This window comes from Solea senegalensis, linkage group LG12 (assembly GCF_019176455.1).
Source record: "Solea senegalensis isolate Sse05_10M linkage group LG12, IFAPA_SoseM_1, whole genome shotgun sequence".
NCBI lineage: Eukaryota > Metazoa > Chordata > Actinopteri > Pleuronectiformes > Soleidae > Solea > Solea senegalensis.
In genome coordinates this window covers 8,247,125-8,268,743 of record NC_058032.1, presented here as the reverse complement: position 1 = coordinate 8,268,743, position 21,619 = coordinate 8,247,125, and the positions used below count along the sequence as shown (strand labels likewise).

The window sequence follows — 21,619 nt, the reverse complement described above, 5'->3', positions numbered from 1 at the left end:
ACAAAGAGAATCCTTGTGCTGTCCAGTGTCCATAAGGTCACTTGGTTTTCAATGCAGGTAAAGGATTTTATTTCATTTAAAATCATTCTCATGTGTCTGTGTTGACACGATGACTACTTTATCTTGTGAACTAAATGTGAGTCACCCATGATTCAACGCACTAGCTGCAAGTGGCTGTTTTTTGTTGTTTCGCACTTATTTGCCTGTTGAATGCAATTCCATCACGGAAAATCCAAAACCCAGCAATCATCTCTACAGTTGTGCTTTTCCTCAACACTGCAGTGTTTTCTCCCAGTCTAACTCCACCTTTCTGGTTCAGCATATAAAAAGACCAATGTACTCACCGTCCCTGCCTCGGAGATGGTGAGAGGACATAGCGCAGCTTTAATAATCGATTCACTCCAGGGCAAATGGGTCCAAGTGACAGGAACTCCACTGTCACCAAGGTAACCAAGGCCAAGCCAGCTGAATGGTGCTACATGGGAGACAGATTGGAGGCTGTCACACGGCCAAGGGTCGGGCATGGCAGGTTTAACAAGGACAAGCTGGACTGGACAGACTATACCTGGACAAACCTGACAAACCTGGCACCTGGTTGATGATGGTGATGACAGTTTTCTGTTGACTACAGTGAAGATGGGGAGTTTACTGTGACTCTGAGGGCAGTTGGGAGTTTGTGTGTGTCCTCTGGCATCCGGTTATTTTCTAACACGAGTTAAAATGCACATGTTTGCTCTGATTTGAACAGTGACTTTAGAAAACAACCACCAGGGAATGCAGGCTTTGTCATTTCCTTGTCTGGATTTGGAGATACAGTCAAGACGTTTATGTTGGTTACCGTGACCTTTGTGTTCTAGAATGTCACATTAAGCTAGAATTCTGAATTATTACATCCCAGTTGCAGAATGTTGGGTCCCGTAAAGTTCTAGAATGTTATGGAACAGTTATGATACAGTTTTGTTAACACATCTGTAGTATTTCTCATTTTCTTGCCCATGAAAGTGGTCCGATCTTACACTGATGTTTCATGAGGCCTGAGAGCTACAACTAACAGGATTTAAAGATGTAACCAGAGGGGGATTTTGGCAGCTTATGGTCGGGGGTGAACATGTGGGGACAGGTAGAACAGTCGCCGTGCATGTGAAACAGTGGGTGGGCTTATAGGGAGAGCTTTGTGGTGAATGTTTGGCTGGTGGGGGGCAGTTAGAAGGACATTGAGTGTGTAGCAGTGGTGGATGGAGCATTGCCCGTCATTGGCAAGTAGTGGTTGGATGGGGGAGGGCCATGCTGGCAGACTTGGAGTAAGTCAGATGAACAGCTCTTCTCATTCCCTGCTGTGCGGTGTGTGTGTGTGTGTGTGTGTGTGTGTGTGTGTGTGTGTGTGTGTGAGGAGGGGGTAAAGCCTGGTGGCAGACAGCCAGTTTCAGTGATGGCACCAACTGTCACTGTCACTCTCTGCTTCCACGCCGACTGAATCGTCTCTGTGTGATGGAGCGTGACTTGAAGTGTCTCTCTTGCAGTCAGTGGGTATCTCTGGTCCCTCTCCTTTCAGTGCCGTGCAATACGGCCACTCGAAAAACATTTGTCTTGGTGAACAGAGCACAAGTCAGTTTACTGATGCTGATCACAGTATGAATGGTGAATGGACGCATCGTTGCAAATGAACACACTCAACAACGCAAAGAGTTTTTTTATTGTAATTTCACAGATTTGTAGCTAGAGAAACTACTCTGACTGTATGTACATGTTGAATATCTGTGTGTATTAAAGTGTGCACAAGCAGTGAATTGTAAAAAGGGAGATGGACATATTTCACATACATTTATAGAAATCGACAAAACCAATAGAGACAATCCTTTTCAGTTCTGGTCGTCAGTGTTGCTGTCTCTTCACCTCACGAACTATGGTCTACAGTCAATCGTCAAACAAAAATGTAAATAATTATGTCCGCTTCGATTATTCTTTATGTTGAATCAAGATAATCTAAGGTAAATGACTGATAATGGTATCTTCTATCTTCAGCAGAAAAGAGAGCACAAAAGTATGTTTTCCCAAAACCTGAATCACAGAAGAATGATCATATGATAATTATAAGATACTGTTAGTTGACGAATCAGTAGTTAAACTAAAATCTCCCAGCCCTGCACTGTAAAGAGTGTGTGTACATACTTGTATTTACAGTATGACCTCTTTATGGCTTCTTCTGTTATGAACACTGACATTGTCAGGACCATAACCTGTGTGTGTGTCAGTTATTGGTGCATCATCCTCATCATCACTGTGTTAATTGAATCATGTCTCCAGGTGAATCCTGTCGTGGTCACTGGACTGTGGCTCATATTCAGCACTCAGTGGAGTGAAACCCTCCTCCCTCTCTCTCTCTCTCTCTGCTTTCTCCCTCATTAATCACAACCTTTTAAGACACTCATCCACTTCCGCTCTGTCTCACACACACACACACACACACTCCATCCCTCTGCTTCTTTATCATATTTAATCACCTGCAGTCAGTGGTCAGGCAGATCTCAGCCCTGTCATGATTGGCTGCACCAATGAGTGGGCGGGGCCTATTCTCACGCAGCATACACGTACCAGCGCAGTGGGAGAGATCCTCTCTCTCTCTCTCTGTGTCTCTCTGCCTTCCATAGATACGCCAGAGCGCAGACTGCAGCAGAATGCAGGACCAGCAGGATTTCCCCCATCATTCTGGAGCAGCAGAGAAACCAGAGACAGTCACCTGCTGAGGAGGAGGAGAGGGATGCTGCTCCTGGAGGATCCACTGAGGAGAACTTGACCCTCAAGCTGCACAGTGAGTAGGTGAGTGTGTGTGTGTCTGAATGTGTGAGTCCACTGCAGAAGAAGAAGAAGAAGAAGCACTGCAGATACACTGTCCAGAAGCCCTGCTCATCCCTCTCTCCCCTCCCCCACTCTCCTCCTCTTCCTCCTCCTCCTCCTCCTCTCCTCTCTACTCCTCTTCTGGAGCATTTATTACCAAAGTAAGGACTTTACACAGATCTGTGTGTGTGTGTAGTCTGCGTTTTGAGAGAGTAATATGTCTGGCCACACCTGACTCAGCAGCTGCAGGCTGCAAACCAAGTGCGCTTGATTTTTTATTTTTTTTCTTGCCTAACCAGTGATGTGAATCAAGCTCACCCCTAAACTGTTACTGACTAACCCTCCTCCTGCAGGTGTGGATCTGGCTCTCAGCAGCAGCTGTGTGGACTCCTGCACACGCACACACGCCTCTCTTGGACTGGACCGGACTTATCCTGACCTACCTACCTGCCCCTCATGCTCATTTAAGGAAAGGATGCCTGGGTCTGCGTCCCTGTGCTGAGGAGGCGGCGGCGGGCAGCAGTATGGGCGCTGCGCTGGCCAGCATCCCCACCACCACCACCACCCCCTCCTCCACCACCGATCTGCCACCATCACGCTGCCCCACTGACACGGGCGCTCCCCCAAGCCCCGCTGATGGGCGAAGACACTGACGCCACCCCAGCACTCAACCTCCGCGGCTTCCTCCCCGACCACAACTATGTGACTGAAGGTAAGAACGTGACAGGGGAAGAGGTGTGTGTGTGTGTGTGTGTGTGTGTGTGTGTGTCCTCATGTGAACGTGCTTTTATGCATCAGACTTGTGTGTGTGTGACAAAGTGCGTGTAGTCAGTTAGAACAGCTTTCTAATCCTCTCTAAGCACCATGTCAGTCTGTTTTTCAGTTATACATATCGTGTACCTACAGAAGATAATTAGGGCAACATTGAAAGAAAAAAAAAAAGGAAAAACCCACCAGCATGAATTCTGAGATTAAAGTCAGAATTCTGAATTTTTTTTCTCAGAATTCCAACTTTCTGACTTTAATCTTGGAATTCATGCTGTATTCTCAGGGCCTGAGCACGATTTGTGCAAGGAACCCATTATTTTACTGTCATAGTGTTTTTTTGTTTTTTTTCTTTCTTTCCAAAAAAATGTTTTACTCTTCTGTATGTACCTTTGCATTTCTCTCTTTGTTGGTTTCTGCCTCAGTAATCACTTTTTTTTGTACCTAGTGCAACACTGCAGGAAAGAATTGATTTGGTTTGTGTGTGAATGTGTGTCTGTATGTCAGAGACAGAGAGAGAGCGAGAGAGTGGGAGCACAGGGTTTCTGTGACAACACAAATCTACACAAGACCAACACTTACATTTGTATTTACATACTCATTTCACTGTGCGTCATCACACATGTGTAGTTGTACTGAATTCCTCCAACCCAGATAAATGTCAACACCCTGTCCTCCTTATGTGCTAATCTCAATTACTCCACTAATCTCACCTGCACACGACCTTCCCCTTGTCTGTCTGTCCCCAAACACTCAGCTCATTGTTCGCTGACACGCTCCTCTGGCCAGAACAGAGGATTATCATTCAGGAATCACCAATGTGCCGTGAGCTCATTTGTGATCTTGGTGCAGAAAGCGGGTTATGCTTCCTGTGCCTGTGCAGTAATAACAATTTCAGACCTGTAGTACCGCCTGTTGATTGTGCGTGCATCCGAGACACTGACTTGCTGAGAGGATTGTGTCTTTGTGTTTCCTGGTTTACCTCCGTGTCTGTTTCCACATGGAATATTTGTGTGTGGCAGAGAATCTGCTTTAGCGTCCCGTCACCATCCAACCATTATTGCCATAGCAACAGTCAATGATGGTAAACATGCTGCTCTTCATGCCTGGCCCAATATGACTGACAGGTTGTCTCCACCCACCAATAATGGCAGTATTAATTATTCCACACATCTCAGGCAGACACGCGGGTGAATTGCTGATTAGCTGTCACCAAAATTGACACACACCACTGTGCACTGTTGTACTGAAATGGCTGTGCAGCACACGGGAAGTATGAACACTAGAATAATCAGATATTGTTCCGTGAAAATCAGTCTCACAAAAATCCCCCTGATGATAAAAATTGAGGCACAAACAAACAAAGCGATTCATCACCTGTCTCTTCCCCTCCACCCACTCCAACTCACTCCACCTTTTCCCTCATATTCACCCCACCCTTTTCTACTCCCATTTTCCACCCACACCCCCCTCCCTCCCCCATCAGACCTCTAATGTAACTCACAGCATCGCTGCTGAAGTGGTGCATCTGCCAAACTATTATCCAACAGGCTGCTCGAACACAATGTGCCTGTGTGTGTGTGTGTGTGTGCGTTAAAAGAAAAACAGAGGGCGGTGGAGACAGAGTGCATGTTATGTTTTATGTTTGGCTGTATTTTGTTATTTCCTGTGTGTCTCCAGTCTTTCTTTCTCGTGTTTCATCCATTCATGCCTGAGTGCATACAGTGTGTGTTTTTGTTTGATGTGCGGTTCTGTGGATGTATATGTGTGTGTGTGTGTGTGTGTGTGTGTGTGTGAATGTGCATATATTAGGGTTTTATCTATAGATCTTCCTGTGGAGATGCCCCTGCCCTTTAACTCTTTTTTTTTTTTTGAGAAGCGGTGCACATGACCTCCCTCTACCTCACCGTACCTCCTCTCCCATATTTTTCTCCTCTCGCCCACTTGACTTGACTTTCGCCTCCTTAGCTAGAACCTTAATACAACCCCAAACCCCTAAATATCATTCATACATCATAAGGTTTCAGTCTGCATCGTGAGACATACACCACAACACCATGTGACCAGAATGTGAGCGAGGGATGAAGCAAAGCAGTGTAATTTTGCACAAAGATGATCAGACTGATCCTGTTGTCAGCAAACACTCAAGGCTGTGATAGTTGTATCAGACACAAGTAAGTGGTATTAAGCTCCTTTTAATTTAAACGACCGAGAGAAACAATCTTTGTTTTTAGAGTGAAGTGTTGTCGACAGGATCCAGTTTGCAGTGGCGAGATTACACAAACTATAAAACACAACAATGCATCTGGAGCTAGGTTTTCAATCCGACCTTTTCAAGACGAAAAGAAAAATGCAGACATTAATCTGCGGCATGTCGGACTAATTCATGTTTCTTTTACGTTTATTCTGATTATAATATTAGGTGTTAGAGTACAAGGTCTTTTGTAATGCTCTCATACATACCATCACCTGTGAAACTGATTTTTATTTAAGAGGCTTAACAAGACATGACGACCCTCTGTCCCATTAGTTGTTTATCTCTGTTCATTTCTGTTCATCCTCCAGCAAACCCAACATGTGAAATATTGATGTAGTAACTCAGTCCCAACCTTGACCCCACCCCCACCCCCCACCTGCCCGGCCCTTCCTTCCTTCCTTCCTCCCTACTTTCCCAAACCTCCTGTACCTCCTTCCCCTTGCCTCCATCCTTGCTCCTCTTGCAGGGCTGCTCCTGGCTATAGCCTGAAGAGCTCCGCCCATCCTGTCCACCCCTCTCCACCCTGGACTCCTCCCCCAGGATGTTGAGCCCCATCCAGGTCCTGTGCTCCGACATCACTACCCTTTCTCTGGAGCCTGAGCCGTTTGCCTCTTACACTGAAGGTGTGTGTGCTCAATCCTTTTTTATCCCGAAGGTCATATCTGTGTCACAGACATGCACCACCTGACCCCAGATGAGAGCTTGAGTGTGTGTGTGCTTTATATGTGCGGTTTGAATCAGGTGGATTATTGTGTGTGTGTGTCTGAGTGTTATAAATATCTTAAACATCGCTGTCTATTTCTGTTTCATCCTTTTCGTGTGTCTCTATTTTTGCACCTGCCCGCTTTATTTTTGTCTTAGTCTGCCTACCTCACTGTGAAGTGTGTTACTGTGTATGAGTGTTGGGCAGGCTGACACCTGGTCTCCTTCAAAGCATAGTTTTCTAATCTATTTCTGTCTAATACAAAGGAAGGCGCACATCCATGCACATAGTAAATACACAAACACACGGTTGAAACCTCCTAAACACAAACATTCAAGTATGAGAAGTGGAGATCTATATAGATTGATTTTCCGTTCGGTCGACGAATTGATCAAACATAACAGTAATCACATGCAGACAGAGACATAAAAGTGAATTGTGGATTAAATGTCAGTGTTTACGAGGCTATAATCTGAGTTTACACAGGGTATAAACCAGTTAAGATTAGGTATCTTTTTTCAATTTTACATTTTTACAAATATGTTGGAAAAAGAAGATGTATGTCACATGTGCTGAAGCTGGCTTGGGTTTTTATTTGTAATTGTTTGTGTCCACAAGCATTAGCCTCACACAGACTTCATGCTATGTTTGAGATTCCCCCGCAGAGATAGACTAAAACTGCTCCTCGACCACAAACATGTCCCTTTTTTCCCCTAGATTACTCCAAAACTGCGGTATATGGATCTATTTAACCTTTCCCTCCAGCAGAGTTTCCCCTCATTTCCTTCAGCCACTTTTCTTCTCTTTCTCTACACCGTAATTGGAGCACACACACTTGTGCACACGTACGCAGGAAATGTGAGGTGCCTGAGCCCCGGCACAAACACACACATCTCCCACTGTGTGGTGGCTTGTCTTTGCTTTTAAGGGGTGTGTGTTTTTGGCTCAGCTTTAATGGTTCACATTTACACAGACAGACAGATATCTATAATTGGGACTGTAGGATGCCTGCTCCCCCCTCTTTGTCCCCATACCCTCAACAAAATCCAACCCTCCACCCTCATCCATAAAATATGGAGCACTTACCCTCCTCTCCTCTCCTCTCCTCTCCTCTCCTCTCCTCTCCTCTCCTCTCCTCTCCTCTCCCTCTCCTCTCCTCTCCTCTCCTTGTCTGCTTTGCTTAATTTTATACCCACAGATGAGCACTAATCCTAATGTGTATAATTCAGACAATGATTGGAGCAAAAATTATTTTCATCATTAGTTAAGTAGCCTAATATTTATCGCTGAATTGGTAATTCCTCCCGCTTTATGCAATGCCATGAAATTGCAAAAGAAAAACTCTATTAACAGCCTCAAATGACATCTTTAAATGCCTTATTGTGTCCAGCCACTTTCACTCCAGTTGTCATTTGTCTTTGTTTGAGTAGTAAGCCTCCACTTCAAACCCCAAAATGCATGTTCTGGCTGGTTTGTCTGCTCAGGCTTCTTTAAAGCAAGACCCTGACCCCTAAAGTACATATAAAAGGCTAATTCTAAGCTTATAAAAACTAAATGATTCTTATTTTATAGCAAATATACACTTAAACCAACATATTAATGGCATTCAATTTATGCCAAAAATGTATGGTGACTATGGTCACTTGTGTGTGTGCTTTTATGCTTGTTAGTTTGTGTTTGTTTGTATTTGTGTGTCTTTGTTTAATGTGTGTGTGCTGGCACATGCACTTGCAGTGGCCGTGTGCAGCTCCTGCAGTGTAGTGATGAGTCAGATGAGCCTGCTGATGCTAATGGACTGTCTGTGAGAGACAGACACCGCGAGTTCCGCTATAACAACAAACACGCACACACACACACACATTCTTGTTCAGCAGTGTTAGTGAGGACACTCATAGACCCGATGCATTCCCAAGCCCCTTACTTTGACCATAACCCTATCACAACTGAATGCTTAACCTTCAAAAAGCATGTGGTGGCAGAATGTGAGGACCAGCCAAATTCTCCTCAATTTCACAAAATGTGGTTACTAAGTTTTGTGGTCCTGAAAAAGATGTAGTACACACACACACACACACACACACACACACACACACACAGGTTATATTAGCACACTGGCCACAGCAATCATAATGCTGATCCTTGTGCATGCAGTTGTTTTTTTTGTATTCTAGGGTGATTTTTTTTTCCATTGAGAAGGGGAGGGGAGGGGAGGGGAGGAGAGTCTGTGCCTCTATATTTTATTAAGCTATATTGTGTCCTGCATCTGTGCTTCAGCGTTGCTATATCAGTTGAACTCGCACGACTCTCTCTCCCTCTCCCACTGTGTTACACATTTGCAGTTCATCATGCCTTTTCTCTCAGTGTGTGTGTGTGTGTGTGTGTGTGTGTGTGTGTCATTGCATCGCTTTGTATTAATTCAGAAATGTTGTATTTGTTCCTGGACAAAAGTGCAACACCACAACTATTTCATTGCTTCTTCTTCCTGTGAGAATTGGATTGATGAATACTCTGTCCTCCTTCGTCTGTTCTGCCATATATGACTAACCGTTACAAGTACCACTGCTACTGGTTGGCTCTGCGTGTTACTATGGCAACCCCCCTTGCTCACCAGAGAACCCCTCCTCCGCCCAGATTCTCTTCCTTTCCATTTCTCTTTTCCATCGTTTCCCATTCTCCTACCACCAGCATCACTACCACATCATACACACTAACATACAGCCATGGCAGCTGAGTGCCCCGGGGGATCAGAGGAAGAGCTGGACATGAATGTTGGGAAGACGACCAAGAAGTAAATGAAATGAGGGAAAGGGAGAGAGGGTAAAAAAAATCATACTGGAGAATGAGATTAAAGGTGACAAAAGAACTAGAGGGGAAACGAAGGAAAAGAACTGGGAACTGATGAATAAAGAAGGTAGTGCAATGACTGAGTGACAAATGAAATATCGAATGAAAAGGTGATGGAGAGAAAGAGGGAGGTGGTTTGAATAAGGACATGTCAGTTGAAGAGCTGTCCCTACCCCTCTTCATCATAACAACTGTCCTTCCTGCAAGGCCTTGAAAGAGACAAGGCTTTAGATTTGATTCACTCCGACTCAATAAATACACTCTACAGGCCCCACTGTTATTGCGACCAGCGCTTATTGAGGAGCTCGTCTTTTTCTGGAGCTCACTGGATGATTTTGTTAAGAGCATCTAAAAGTAGTCTCTCTGACATTTATTTCAAAAGATTATTTGTTGTCGGAGTCATGTCGTAGCTATGGCGGCTACTGTTATGGAGATTTAGACGATCAGGTGAGATGACCAGTGATGGAACCTTTTGGAGTCAGTGATGAGCTCAGATCCGAGGAGAACGGAGACAAGTCCTGACCTCTGAACGGTGAGGCGTCGTCGCAGATTCTGGTCTGATACATACAGTTACTAAGCCTTGAGATGGTGTATCAAGTCCAGATGCCTGGCGCCTTGGTGTCTAGGGAGGGAACCGTGAAAGGTGCCTAGTTTGTGTCTTATCGTAAATTATGGCTGTTAATATTGTACACGAGTATAAAAATGTGTGAGTAATTAAACTTAACGTTGGCTTGATGGTTAGAATTTTCTCTCACAGCTACAATAAAGATGAGTCAATGCAGCACTGGACTGAAATACAGCTCCAAGGTTTGTGATGCGGCTCGAGATCGCAGGCTGTCAGCAGAGCTGTCGCTAGACTCCTCTGTTAAATATTGAGATTAACCCACGTGTTCAGGATTCAGGAGTCTTTTTAAGTGATCTACAGTTCTGCATTGTTCACTTTTATTCTTGTGTCAGACGTCGCACTCGTAACTCTTCCTGTGACGGCCGGCAGTCTGACGACGTCACGCACAGTGTCAGCTTAGCTCGCTTGGAACCTCACCAGAGCAGGAACTAAAAAAAAAAGTACCAGGTACTTTCGCTAATGGAAAAGCAAAATAACCGTGCGAGGTAGTATAGGTAGTATGTGTAACTTTAGAGGTGGCATTTGAGTATACACACCACGTTTGCTTTATAGATTCACCCATTCATGACCACAGCAGCAGGCTAATATGTGTTATTGCTCTCCTTATTAATGAACATACAGTTAACGTGAAAGAAACTCTGTCATCAATTTACTCGCCATCTCCAGCACACCTGTGACACTGAAGTGAAGGGAGGACGGGAGATAACATGTGACCCGTTAAACCCTTTCAGATGTCAAACTCGCGTGTCCTTCATTAGACGGCATAGCCCGAGAGCTTAATATCCCAGACTCTGTGTGTGTAGACTGTGTGATGCAGGGAGGAGCGCTGAAAGCTCTGAGTCAGTAAATCCTCAGTGGTTAATAACGTGCTTACTCCTCATATTACAGAGCTGTCACTGAGTCGGGCTGTGTTGGTGTTTTGAGGACACTGAGCCGAGGGGCGGGGACGCTGTTGCAAAAATATGCAAAAGAATGTGCTCGTGTGAATGATTGTGAGCCCATCCTCACACATCCACTCACCTGTGTATCACTGTGGAAGTGTCACAGATGACTCATGTGTAAAACAGCTCTGTGTGTGTTTGTGTGTGTGTGTATGTCTTTGAGGACTGCTTTGATTTAAAAGGACAGTTTATGCGTTAAAAAAACAAACCTGTTTTGTTTTTTTTAGGTTTAGAATGATCAAATATGGTTTTGCTCTACATATCACTTGCATAAGCTAATTCACCCTGGTGTTCATCAACTGAATCTTGTTTAGATCTAATGATATTGAAAGAGATAAACAGATTATGTAGTGAATAAATAGATATGTGTGGTCAATTTCTCTCCATAAACTCGGACTAAGTTGCACTAAGCTGCACTTTACTCTAACATACTTCTAGTTTTATATTTTGTTGTGTCTTATTGAAGTGTTTAAGTCTTTGTTATTTTTGTTATTTTATTGTGTGCCTTTAAGCCGGGAGTCGCTGCATTATGTCATTGTCATTATGTCCTCATAATGACAATTAAAAATTCTTGATTCTTGATTCAGTTGGCTCCTCTCCTGCCACATCTCTCCCACTATCCTCATCTATCCGTCTCTCTCTCTCTCTTTCTCCACAGCTGATATCATCTCCACTGTTGAGTTCAACCACACTGGAGAGCTCCTGGCCACAGGGGACAAGGGGGGCCGAGTGGTCATCTTTCAGAGGGAACCTGAGGTAGACACACACACACACACACACACCAGCACTTATACACTATAATACACCATGTTTTTTAATTTCAGCTGTAAGATCCTACACAGGTACTCCACTTTTCGATGGCCACGTGCCCTTTCTTCTCATATCGCTGGTTTGTGTTCCCACAGAGCAAGACGGAGCCTTTCTCCCAGGGAGAGTACAATGTCTACAGCACCTTTCAGAGTCACGAGCCCGAGTTCGACTACCTTAAGAGTCTGGAGATTGAGGAGAAGATCAATAAGATCCGATGGCTGCCTCAGCAGAACGCTGCACACTTCCTCCTCTCCACCAACGGTGAGAAACCACTCACGCTGTACAGGAAGGAGGAAGATTTAGAGGCAGTGATGTGGTTTTTTTTGTCGATATTTTGTGGAAAACACTTAACATTTGAACAGTTTGAATGAGCGTCTTGTGGGGGGAAAAAAAAGGAGATTATCCCTTATCTTAAGAGATAACGGTTACTTGTGTTGGATGATTGAATCACATTTGTGTTTTTTAATAGTATCTTTTTGTTTCTTTGCCTTATCATAGATGTCCATTCATCAATATACTTTCTGTGTTTAAGGCAATAAGGCAACGTGTATAGATTTTCCCTAAGATTCCTCATGTTATTGATTTATTTAAGTACTATATAATTTATGATTTGAGGTTATGAAAAATGTAAGACATGGTTGTGCTGCTGCTGAGATGTCTTTCACTATAACACTTTGAGTTTCTGTTCAAGTTGACAAAACAAAGCCTTGTTCTATGGTCAGCGATTGATTGTGGTGGTTTATTTTGTTGATGATGTTTTTTCTGTTCTATTCAAGTGAGTGAAAATTGTCTTAATGCAAGTTTTTTTTAAGGCTGAAGACATTTAGATTTACTAGATTGAGACTGAATTCCAAATCTGATCTACACATAAGATGAAAATATATCCACAAACAGCTTTTTATTAATTTGTCATGCCCCCAAATTATTTGTTTTATAATCCGACATGTTTTAATGGCCTGTCTGTTTTCCAGATAAGACCATTAAGTTGTGGAAGGTGAGCGAGAGAGACAAACGGCCTGAGGGATACAACCTGAAGGATGAGGAGGGTCGCATCAAGGACATCTCCACCGTGACCTCCCTACAGGTATCTGTCTGTCTGTCTGTCATAGCCCCTTTTCCACTAGCACGGAACGCCTCGCCTCACCATGGCACAATTATTTCACATTTTCATTAGCGATAGTACCTGGTACTTTTTTAGTCCCTTCTCTGGTGAGGTTCCAAGCCAGCTGAGCCGATACTAGAGCGTAGTCACTGGAAGAGTCATGAGCAAGAAGTCCGACACAAGAATCAATCCTAAAAACATGTAGAGGTGAGGCGAGGTGAGCTGGGACCATGTAGTGGAGAAACAGCATCGGAGTGAAGATTTTCCCCCCTGACAAAATCATGTCAGATGTTGTCTGCCTGCCTGTCTGCCTGCCTGTCTGCCTGTCTGTCTGCCTGTCTGCGCATGTGCCCGCACACACTTACACATTCATTAATGCAGTGGGTTGCTCAGCATAACTGGGTCAGTGAGCACAGATGTGTTTGCATGTTCAAAAATGGGTCACTGGCACAAAGGCACATGCGAGTGCGAGACGGAGAACTCCTCGGTTCGCAGCGGCAGAGAAGAGCCGCGCTGCATCTGCACTGCATCTCCACGCGAATCCAATCCAACCCAAGTTTATTTATAAAGCACGTAACCCTACCCGACAGTAAGAGTGCTAATGAGGGCTACAAGAAAATAAAACAACAATAATAATAAAAGAAAAAAACACAAGATTTAATAATGCTGAAATAGAGAAAGCTCTGTCCCCCCTTCAGCCTTGATTTTGGGACAACTTTAAGAGGAGCTGATCTGCAGAAGGCATTTAAAGGTAACACACAGGGAGCCAGTGCAGGCCAGAAGTGTTCAGTTCTTAATGATCAGCTAACACTCGGTGTACTCTTGTTCACAAAAGGCTTTGTGCAGCATGTTTGTCTTCTGTAGAACTGTCGGAGAACATGTGCATGATGATGATGATGATGATGATGCTCCCACTTCATAACTGACTCTCCTAAATCAGGATGTCACAGCAAACTCCGTGACTCTGTTCAGGTTCCGGTGTTGATGCCGATGGACCTGATGGTGGAGGTGAGCCCGCGCCGAGTGTTTGCAAACGCCCACACCTACCACGTCAACTCCATCTCCGTCAACTCTGACTATGAGACCTACATGTCGGCCGATGACCTGAGGATCAACCTCTGGCATCTGGACATCACTGACCGCAGCTTCAGTATCCTTTGTATGGGTGATGGTGTGCGTGTAGAGGGAAGGAGAACATGTACAAATACCTGTAATAGCAAGAAAATATTCATTGTGTTTATGAATACATTTACACAAAGATGCAGCAATGCTTCTAAAACATAATCAATCTCTTCCCACACACACACACACACAGCTAATCACACTTTATTGTACAAAGAAGTGACATCTCCTGTTGGGGGAGGGGAATATTATTTTTTTGAGGAGGGGAAAATGCATCTTAATGAATAATTCAAAAGCTGCATAAATATTTCAGCCCTGAACAGAACAGTCACAATCCACGACCCAGAAAGGATTTATAATATTGCAATTTATTTGAATGTGGAATTACTTTCCTCCTCCCCCCCACACCCCCAACAATCACCTCAAGATATATTTATATTGCTTTGCTTTATTTCTGCTATAAATTATTTACATTGTGTTGCTTGTGGCTGCATTCACACACAGTCACACAGTTTCTCTTGTATGTACATCAATTAGTCACGTTTCTCCGTGAGTCAGTCCCTGAATGAAAGTGATAAGAGGAAGATGAATGTGCTCACACGGTGGGAACCCGACTCTCTGTGTTGTTTTTCTTTAATAATGCCTCCTCTCAGACATTGTGGACATCAAACCAGCCAACATGGAGGATCTGACAGAGGTGATAACGGCGGCCGAGTTTCACCCCCACCACTGCAACTTGTTTGTCTACAGCAGCAGCAAAGGCACGCTGCGCCTCTGTGACATGAGAGAAGCGGCGCTGTGTGACAAACACTCCAAATGTGAGTCAGCCAATGGGAGACGTGTGCACGACTCCTATTTTTACCACTTGCTTACTTCCTACGAGAAACTCTGCTGACCAACATTTTTGTATCGCACACCCACCGCTTTTGGTTTTTAGGAATATTCCCCTAGATTACAGGAAAAAACACATAGTGCGGTGCTTTTGTTTTTCAGCAGATGTGGATCTTTTAGTGAATGAATTTTTTGTTATTCAGTAGTTTTGAATTTACAGACATTCTACATAGCCGCACACAGAAGTCATGTCCCCATCATAGACGCCAGTCATCAGACATTTTGAAAATAGAATCAATATAATAAGGATTAACACTTTTATGTGTGCGTACACTTCTTGGCCCCCTAGTATTCTGTACTTTAATCTTACTGTGTTGTTGTTGTTGTATTGTGTTGTGTTATTTCGGACTGAAGATGGAATTTAGCTTTGGCTACAATCTTGCATAGTCCTATTTATATGTTAATTCACATGCAAATAAAAATAATCTAAAATGTTTATTTTTTTTCCCCATGGCTCCGTAATTTACCACAATCTCAGTAAAGTTTCCTGTGTATTTGGCCTTGTTTTAAGTTTCTCATCACGTTAAAGGATGGATTGAAGATTCCTTCAGTCACAGGACCCTGCTGTATCTTTGCTTTGATGCTAATATTTCCTATTCAGAATTGAAAACACGATTAGGATCACAGACAGTGTTGTTATAGTCGAGCAGATTTGTATCTGACGAAACAGTGGACAGACTCTTGTATCACTACAGTATTGCAATAGTGGAGAAAGCTCACATTTTAAAGAAGATACAGACACACTATCATCCAGCTGTCACTCACAAACTCATTTAATTTAACAGCACTCACACTCTTGTCCCCTCTTGTCCTTCTTACCCTCTCCAGTGTTCGAGGAGCCCGAGGACCCCAGCGCCCGCTCCTTCTTCTCTGAGATTATCTCCTCTGTGTCGGACGTCAAGTTCAGCCACAGCGGTCGCTACCTGCTCACCAGAGACTACCTGACCGCCAAAGTCTGGGACCTCAACATGGAGAGCAAGCCCTTAGAGACGTATCAGGTGTGTGTGTGCGCGCCCGACAAAAAAAAAGAATTAGAATTGAATGAAATCTCCAAGTCTCTGCTGCTGTAATTTTATTCTTCCCTTCAGGCAACAATCAAAATGTATTAAATTTCTTTTCTTATCAGTCCACTCTGCTCCCAGAGAGCAGGGATTATTAACAGCCACAGCTGGAGTTTAAAGATGTTATAGTGTGAAGTTTGCAGATAGTGTACTCTACTAGTCTTCTCCTGTTTGTGTTCTTTGCTCATGATCACTGGATCATACATTGGCTGTTACATTTCATCATATGCACCCATCCATTATCTGCTGCTTAGGGTTAGGGTTGCAGTGGGAGCTGGATACACCTTACCCAGGTACAGGGGGTTCTCTCAGAGATTTCTTCCGGGTTTTTCCTCTCTCTCCGCTCATTGTGTGATCCGCTGGGTTTCTCTCTTGCTCTGCCGTCACAGGCAAGCGCCTTGAATTATTGGATTGGACAATGCATCGTGGTTTTGTTCATTGATTTCTCAACATCTTTCTCAAATTTCTGGTGAACATCATAGTAGAATTTCAGCTGCCTCGATTTGCTAAAGTCTCTCAGTCCTTCTCAAACCGTGTGATCTGTTGCACTCGATTGTCCACTTTGTGAGGTGGAAAATGTGCACAATTAGAGACGGAGATGAATCACAGGGACAGCGTTGACTCAGTATCACTACTTACTGATGATTACATTTTCCCAAACCTTTTAAGGATAATTGGATTGAGTCCGTGCCAGATAATGCACCCCTCCTCATCAGTGCAAGTCCTGCTGAGTTTTTTAATTTTGGGGGATTTTATCTGTGGATGCACGTGTGTGTGTTTGATGGATTAATTCATGTGTGAGACAAAGTATTATCATTGTATCATGGACTTTAGTGTTTATGTGCAGCAGAAGTATTTTCTCGGTGTGTGTTTAATATTCCTGGCGTGGGCGTGTTGGTGGAAAAGTGTGTTTATGTATGTCTCCCTGGTGTGTTCGGGACTATGAGGCAACCAGGAGTGGGAGGCTAAGACGCACTGGAGCTATTTATAGGCTGCAGAGCCTCCACTTACAAACCCAAGCGGGAAGGAGGGATACCTTACACAGCTCCTGACACCTAGATCTGCAATGCAGCATGGAGAGGGAGGGAAGGAGGGAGGGAGGGAGTGAGGAGGAGAGGAGTGGTTTGGTTTGGTTTGGTGGGAGGTGAAGAGAGAAGAAAGAGGAGCAGAGTTTGTGAATGAGGATTAGGGGATTGATGTGGGTGAGATTGCAGTTGTTGTGGGAGTAAAGTGAGAGAAACATGGTTACCATGCTTTCAGTTTTCCTTGAAATCGCTTTGGTCCATTCTCTTGAATCATCCTCAGCATTTTGCGAAACAGGAAGTGCATTTCTTGGGAAACAATATTAGTACAAGCAGCAGCACATCATGAATGTCACATCGAGTAAACAGAAGCCATTAGGAGTCCCATTAGAATTTGAAACACTTCTTTAAGCTTGTCTGCTGTTAAAACTCCAAAGTAGGTCTTCAAGGAGTTTAAGCTGTGATATAGCTTGTCCTGTCATTGTGTGAAGCCCATGTTAATGTTACAGAGCTTTCATCTGTATCATTAATTTATATGTGAGTGACCAACAGTTTTATTATTATAAATGAAAAACAGTGTCAGCACTGTCACTGATAATAACACCACTTAAGAATGAGTATGTTTTGATAGTGGTCATTGCTGTTAAATTGCTAATATCACTAATGAAATATATCAGTACTTTTAGCCTTTGTTCAAATATGTACATCGGTGTCATCATAATGACACATTTCACTGAGTCCTTGTTTAGGAACGTGACGGGGAAAATCTGTAGTCATGTGATGATTTTTGCAGTGCAGTCTAAGATCATTATTATTATTTTCATGTAAACAATGTCTCAAACTGAAAATCTACATATATCAGTTCATTACTGTTTGTGAGAGATGGGATGCAATTTATGTTATGAAATATAATTTACATACTGTATACCTTAACCCTTTGACACCTAAGCCTCAAAATGTCTGTCTAGACTTTTTATTTTATTGCTTATTTTAACCATAAAAGGGCCAGAAAATGTCCTGTCAGGGCGTTTACCCATTTTTCCAGAGTACATTTCAGTTATTTACAATTTACTGAATATTAAAATAGTGTATTAACAACTTACAGTGAAGAAAAACCACTGTAATTGTACATGAACACCAGATTCTGCGTGTTCAATTTGAAATTTGAACAGTGTAACATAATAATTCAATCTACTGATTGATGAGAGAACTGGTTGATCATTGGTTGATCTGATGCCTCACACGTTCCCTTTTATTAACATGTCAAGTTTCAACAGAGAGTAAGTCATCGATTCACCAAAATGGTCTAATAACTGAGTAGGACGATATGCCTGACACCATATGACAACTGGGTCAACATTTATGCATGTAATGACTTCCACAATGAGCTAATTTACTCAACTCAGAGAACTGATGTAATACATGTTTTCAACATAACATAGGCGGCTGAAAATGTACGGAACAGCAGACGATTGTAGAGAATGATTAGCATGAACGTGCCAAAGCATTTGTGGTTTGTCTATTATTATTATCATTATCATTATTATGTCTAAATAATGGTGGATGAACACCTCGTCTTCTTTCCTCTGTCACTGCTTCTCCAAGCCTGTCATGCTTCCACCATTTAATCCTTGGCTGCGCCTTCACTCACTTCCTGTTTTTGGTTTCCAAATTCATCCTACAGATATATAAAAAGATATATGGTACAAAACTGAACAACTGATGTGGTAAATGTACACTCTGATTCCCCGAGCTAGAAAAATATGCATAAATCCGTGAGTGATGAGTGATATTGTACCTTAAATCATGCAGACTGGGGGGGGGGTCTGCATGCAGAGCTACAGCTGACACAGTATCATTTCTCCTTATGCAGAAAGACCCATAGGGGAAAAACAAAAACGTCACCAGGTTTGATGTACAACCATGTGCTGACCTCAGCTTGACTTTTTATTGATTGCGAGGCGACTGTTGACTGCTGACTTTATGCAGAATGTACACGGCGACTTATGCAGAGCGTGGCGGCCGGTGCGAGGTTTAGATTTCGACCCTTGCATCGCTGAGTGATGACACAGGCAGCTCCTATGAAAATTCGGGGAATCTGTGTGTAATAATGCAGCTGAATGTTAATGAATATCCTGATATGGAAAAAGATCTTAGATTAAAACATGCTCCTCGCTCCTGTATCTCATTAAACTTTCCCTTCAGGGAGGTTTGTCCACATTTAATGTGTTTTGTACACGTGTGTCTCCTTTTTCCTTCTGCTCACGCATGAATTTACAGTTTGCATTCAGAGTCAGTGCCTGGGAGTGAAGCAGCTGTTTAATCACATCTGTGCGTGCGCGTGTGTGTGTGTGTTTTTTTTAACTCCAGGTTCACGATTACCTCCGCAGCAAGTTGTGTTCCCTTTATGAAAACGACTGCATCTTTGATAAATTTGAATGTGCCTGGAACGGCTCGGACAGGTAACGTCTTTGCCTTCCTGTTTTTCATCATCGTATAAATGTCTGATGTTTTTATTTCTGTATGATCAGTTCGGTTTGCTTGCTTACGGTAACTTCTTAGCTGCCCAGGATAATCCACAAACAGTTTTCCCCTGAATATCTTCATTCATTTTTTTTGTTACATGCCCACCAGTGACACTTGGTCCGAGGCTTGAAACTGCAACGCTAATTCCGTAGGGGGGCGGGACCTCATTCCGAGAATGTAAACAGTGTCCGTGTACCAAGTGTTATGGTCGGCACGAAACAAAGAAAAGAATGAACATATTTCTCAACTCAGGGGAAACTGAGGTTGGGAAGCACAATGTTTAAAAAAATTCTAACCCTATTCTAATAATACAAAGCTAAATGCAAGTTGGTGAAGTATTCCTTTAATTTTTTTCTCCAGAATCCAACTAGTGATGATATAATTTCAGCTTATGTACAGTATCTATCTCTGTTTGGAGAGCACAGATTCAGAGAAGCTGCTTATAATGGATTTTCAAAACTATATTTGGGGCCACATATCATTTGTGTCAGCTTTGTTTAAAAGTTGCATTTGGTTGAAGAGACACTTTACCATACATGAACAAAAATGAAGATTATAACGTGTATAGACTGTGGCTGGACCCTCATCTTCTCTCTCTCTCTGTCCAGCGTGATCATGACCGGAGCCTACAACAACTTCTTCCGCATGTTTGACCGGAACACTAAGCGCGACGTGACGCTGGAGGCCTCGAGAGAGAGCAGCAAACCCCGAGCCGTGCTGAAGCCGCGGAGGGTCTGCGCCGCCGGAGGAAAGCGCCGGAAGGACGACATCAGCGTGGACAGCTTGGACTTCACCAAGAAGATCCTCCACACGGCGTGGCACCCGACTGAGAACATCATAGCCATCGCGGCCACCAACAACCTGTACATCTTCCAGGACAAACTCAACTCTGAGATGCATTAACAGCTGGACGCGCTTACACCCAAACACAACAACTATGCCAGAATGTACTCATGAACATAACACACCCAGGAATATGCCTAACTCACATGCACACACACACACACACACACACATATAATCAGAAAACACATGTCTGTGACCACAATTTGTTCACCTTCTGTCCAGCCTCCCAGAACTGAAAGGACCTAGAGAGGGCTAAGAAGGGAACAGGCTGGATTACACGATGGATTATGGGTTGAAAAACATGTCCAAACTGTGGATGTGTTGATTGTTAAGCTCTGGATTGTGTGTGATGATTGCTACATCAGCTTCTGATTGTGATAAACCCTTCAGACTGGAGAGATGTTTACATGTTTATCCTTTTTTTTTTCCTTCTTCTTCAGGCTCTTTTGCCTCCTCTTCCTCTTCCTCCTCTTCTTCCTCCACCTCTCTATATTTGTGTGCTTGAGTGAAGCCTATTCTTGTCCCTCGCCCACTGTTGTGTGTATCAAGAAACCTACATGGTTGTCTACCAGCGGCATGGATGAAAAATGGGGCCTTTATGTAACCAGCTGTTTGATTTCAGATCAGTAACCCCCCCCCACACACACACACACACTTTTGTTCCTGTAATTTGTTCAATGATGTCATCACTAGTGATAACAATGACGATTTGAACAGATATGTGTAACGCACTAAGACGAATTTGAACCTAAGTGCACCCAGAAGTCTCTGAGCTCCACTGGACCATGTTCAGCGGAGCTAAAAAACCCTCATGGTCCTACAGAGAGAAGCAGAATTCAGCCGATTGTCACACCACAGTCTAATGTAAGGACACACACAGTGTGTTTCAATCATCAGTGATGGGGGATTCTGCTTCTGCTCCAGGACTGTGTCATGTGCTAAGCTGCCGCTCAATAAAACTCAAATCAAACGAAAGGAAAAAAACAAAAAAAATGATTTAAACTACGAAGCAAAAAATAAAAAAGATGCTGCATGTCAAACAGATTTAGCCTAGGTGTTTATAAAATTGACTGACTGACTGACTTGGCTGCCTTCTTAACCATGTTAGACCCAGCTGTACAAAGGCTTCCAGGGGGGCCCCGGGGCCCCGTGCAGCACGAGTAACCATAGATGAACGAGCTCTCCTACCTTTATTTGTGTCTTCAGACACTGAAGCATGTTTACCAGTGTTGGGCTCATACACGTGTGCATTTTTGAATGAAGCTGTCC

At 43.4% G+C, this 21,619-nt stretch overlaps 1 protein-coding gene across 4 annotated transcripts; it reads left to right on the top strand.

Moving 5' to 3' along the window:
* The first annotated feature begins 1,406 nt into the window (after positions 1-1,406).
* Positions 1,407-21,315, top strand: LOC122778482 (serine/threonine-protein phosphatase 2A 55 kDa regulatory subunit B gamma isoform). Of its 4 annotated transcripts, none has more exons than XM_044040440.1 (11): positions 1,407-2,809; positions 3,189-3,547; positions 6,324-6,480; positions 11,629-11,726; positions 11,876-12,041; positions 12,752-12,864; positions 13,855-14,032; positions 14,658-14,822; positions 15,724-15,893; positions 19,349-19,440; positions 20,113-21,315. In XM_044040440.1, the coding sequence occupies exons 3-11, from the start codon at positions 6,399-6,401 to the stop codon at positions 20,405-20,407; spliced, it is 1,359 nt and encodes a 452-aa protein (XP_043896375.1). In that variant the 5' UTR covers positions 1,407-2,809; positions 3,189-3,547; positions 6,324-6,398; the 3' UTR covers positions 20,408-21,315. The 4 variants fall into 4 exon arrangements, with proteins under 4 accessions (XP_043896375.1, XP_043896376.1, XP_043896374.1 ...); XM_044040441.1 differs by having other exon boundaries at positions 1,407-2,813; XM_044040439.1 differs by having other exon boundaries at positions 1,407-2,817.
* Positions 21,316-21,619: the final 304 nt, after the last annotated feature.